Here is a 2,969-nt window from a genome sequence, read left to right as displayed (position 1 = left end):
CACTGCTCAAAGGGCAGCTTCTAGGGGGGCAAACATCGGGGTGTGCAGGGCACCGCTCACCAAACCTCACTCCAAGCTCAGCTGCCCCAGGGCAAACTCCCTCCTGGGCTGTTCCCTCATCGGCAGCACCTTCCCTCCATCCATCCCTGCCACCCCCCTTCATCCATCCCTGCTGCCCCCCTCCATCCATCCCTGCTGCCCCCCCACCTCCATCCCCATTGCCCTCCATCCCTCTCCATCCATCCCTGCTCCCCTCCCCGTCCATCCAAAAACCGGACACACACGTAGACAAGCCCAGAGACTCCAAATCCCATTTTATAACCCCCCCATCCCCTCTGTACAGTGCATAACGCCCATTTTTACACTATTTACAGCGGTGGCCAGAGACACACGGGGCTGCAGGAAGTGGCCTTGTTTGACCCCCCAATGTAAAGTGAGGGGTCGGTGGTGGTGGTCACTGCCCGGGCTCTCCTGGCCCAGGAGGGGCCACTGAGGTCCCCCTGATGTTGTCCAAGCTGATCTTCCCTAAAAAAACCCCAGAGGTTTCTCCTCTGGCTTCAACAGCATCATAGACCCCTCCCGCTCCCCAAAAAAACTCCCCTCAGTCACAAGAGCTGAGAGCCCCCCTTGGCAGGGAGAGCCCCCAACTCTCACAGAGCAGCGCAGGCAGGAGAGATGGCACCCAGAGATGGCACCGAGGAGGTGACGGGGGCACAGGAGCCAGGGCGGTGCGGGACTCGCCTGCTGTGGGTCCTCTCGCCACCAAAACCGCATCTCACATCTCTGCAGGACAACCAAGGGAGGACAAAAGAGATGGGTGAGATGATGGTTGGGAGGAGGGGGCTGCCCTGCACCCCCCCAGGCACCACTGGCAGCAGGGTTAGGGCAGAAATCTGCTAGGGGGCTCCTGCTCTGCTGCCTCCCAGTATGGCCCATGCTTCCCACCTCATTTGGGACACTCAAAAGGGATGGGAACAGAAACTGAGAACTGGGACTCGTGCAGCCTGTCTAGGGGGAAGTGTTTCCATTTCTTTAAAACAACCCAGTTCTCTGCCTCCAACCCATCACCAGGGAGCCCTGTGGAGAGGAACTGTGACTCTGCCTCAGTTTCCCCAGCAAGGAAGCTACTGGGGACCTCACAGGACTGCGTAAATCTGCCAGAGGTACCCATCCCCACCTTCCTCAGGGGATGGGGGGTGACAGCCAAGTGACCCTTCCCAAAAAACAGAAGGATTCCAGCCCTGCACCCCAAACCAGGCTGCGAGCCCTCCACAGTGGGAGCGGGGCACAGAGCTGTGTACGCAAGTGGGAGCGGGGCACGGAGCTGTGTACGCACCCGCCAGCGCTTTATCCAGGTCCGCAATGAACTCGTCCAGCTCCTGCGTGTCTCCGAGCTTTGCTGCAGGGAGAAACACCATCAGTGCCCTTCTATCCCCCCCAGCTCCAATTCGGGACAGTGAAGACCCCTATATTGTTATCTCTGTCTTATTAAGACCCCTACCCCTCGCTTCTCACCACAGTTGCTCCAGGAGCTGCCTGGCAGCCATGGGAGAGGGTTATGGGGGGCTGCTCAGGAATAGCCCCCACCAAGCACCCCTATCCCCACGGGTGGGTGCATCTTGGGGTGATTGCAGCCTGCACCATTGCCTGGCATGGGGGGGCTTCAGAGCAGCCCCAGCATTGCCCATCCCCAGGGCAGGGGGTCCCCAGTGTACACACAGATCACGGGGTCTTATCAAGGATGGTGCTCAAGGAAGGAAAACCCCAGGACTGATTCTGACCCCTCTCTGTGACCCCCCCCAAATTTAAGGTTCAGCCTTGACTGGGAACATGCCAGCCCCACTTTATGCCTCTTCCAGGACCTATGGGCTCATTCCCACCTCCAGGACCCCGCTGACATTGTCAGTGCTCCCAGCCTCACCTTTCTGGGGGTATGCACCTGCAGGGGTGTTGAGGTCCTCCTCGCTGGAGCTCAGGCTGCTTCCCGGGGATGCGCTGGTACCTGTGGACACAGCACCCATCACAGCCCATGGCCACCTCAGAGATGAGCTGGTCCCTGGGCCTGCAGCCTCCTGGGGTCCCAGGACCACCTCCCCTCCTGGCCCCTCCTTCCCCTGCTGCAAGGGACTCATGGAAAAAGGGCACTGAGCTTCTTGAGCAGGGAAACAGCCCCAGAGGTTGCCTGGGCATGGAGTTATTGCAGTGAAACGGTGCCCTCTGAGGTCCCATTATCTCCAGTCCCTGCAGCCCTGCAGATGCTGGCAGGTCCAGGGCCAGGATCCAGTGGTCACAGCTCCACCCGGTCTAGGAGGGACGCGTCAGGCTCAGAGACAGGACCAGTAGGAAGCTCTGTGGTTTGCCATTGAGGAACTCCAGAGTGACTTCATCCTGATGGGCACCATCCACCCCCGGGCCCAAACTCACTCTCCAGCTCCTCGATGCCGCTGTCGTAGACGCTCTGCCCCGCTTTCCTCTTCAGCTCCTCCAGGTGCTGCTCGTACTGACGTGCAGGGCCTTTCCCAAAGTCCTCTATCACCTCCTCGAATTCCCGCAGCAGGTCGCTGAGCTCGTCGGCCATTGCTGGGGGCAAGAAGGCAGCAACGGGATGGGTTTGGGGCATGTAGCAGGCAGACAACCCGAAAAATACCTCTTGGGAGCTGGGAATGGGGCAGACCCAGGCTGCCAGTTCTTGGTCCAGTAAAGGATCAGGGCTGACATTGGCCCTCACCACCATGAGTTCTGGGAACACCCAGCTCATCCACCCCTCATCTCACCCCTCCATCTCACCCATCCTCCAGCTCATCCCACAGCCAACCAGGGGCTCAACTCAGTAAGAGCTGGTCCTAAACAAGTCTTGATCCTGGACCCAGCTTCTTCCTCTGCTCTCAGAGGAAGTCACTGCAGGCTGGCCCTGGGTGACCAGCACCGGCCACGGGGCTGCCCCGGAGCCGCCCGGTCCCGGGGATCCA

General features: G+C 60.1%; 1 protein-coding gene across 1 annotated transcript; it reads right to left on the bottom strand.

Moving 5' to 3' along the window:
- Positions 1-1,336: 1,336 nt before the first annotated feature.
- On the bottom strand, positions 1,337-2,580 carry LOC104542660 (regulator of cell cycle RGCC-like; the record flags this gene model as incomplete). Its single annotated transcript, XM_010187045.1, has 3 exons — positions 1,337-1,399; positions 1,922-2,002; positions 2,425-2,580. Coding segments are annotated over 3 exons (300 nt in total), but the record flags the coding sequence as incomplete, so codon positions are not given.
- Between the last annotated feature and the right edge of the window lie 389 nt (positions 2,581-2,969).

This window comes from Mesitornis unicolor, unplaced genomic scaffold (assembly GCF_000695765.1).
Source record: "Mesitornis unicolor isolate BGI_N332 unplaced genomic scaffold, ASM69576v1 scaffold35790, whole genome shotgun sequence".
In the NCBI taxonomy this organism is placed as follows: domain Eukaryota; kingdom Metazoa; phylum Chordata; class Aves; order Mesitornithiformes; family Mesitornithidae; genus Mesitornis; species Mesitornis unicolor.
This window is presented reverse-complemented; position numbering and strand designations above follow the sequence as displayed.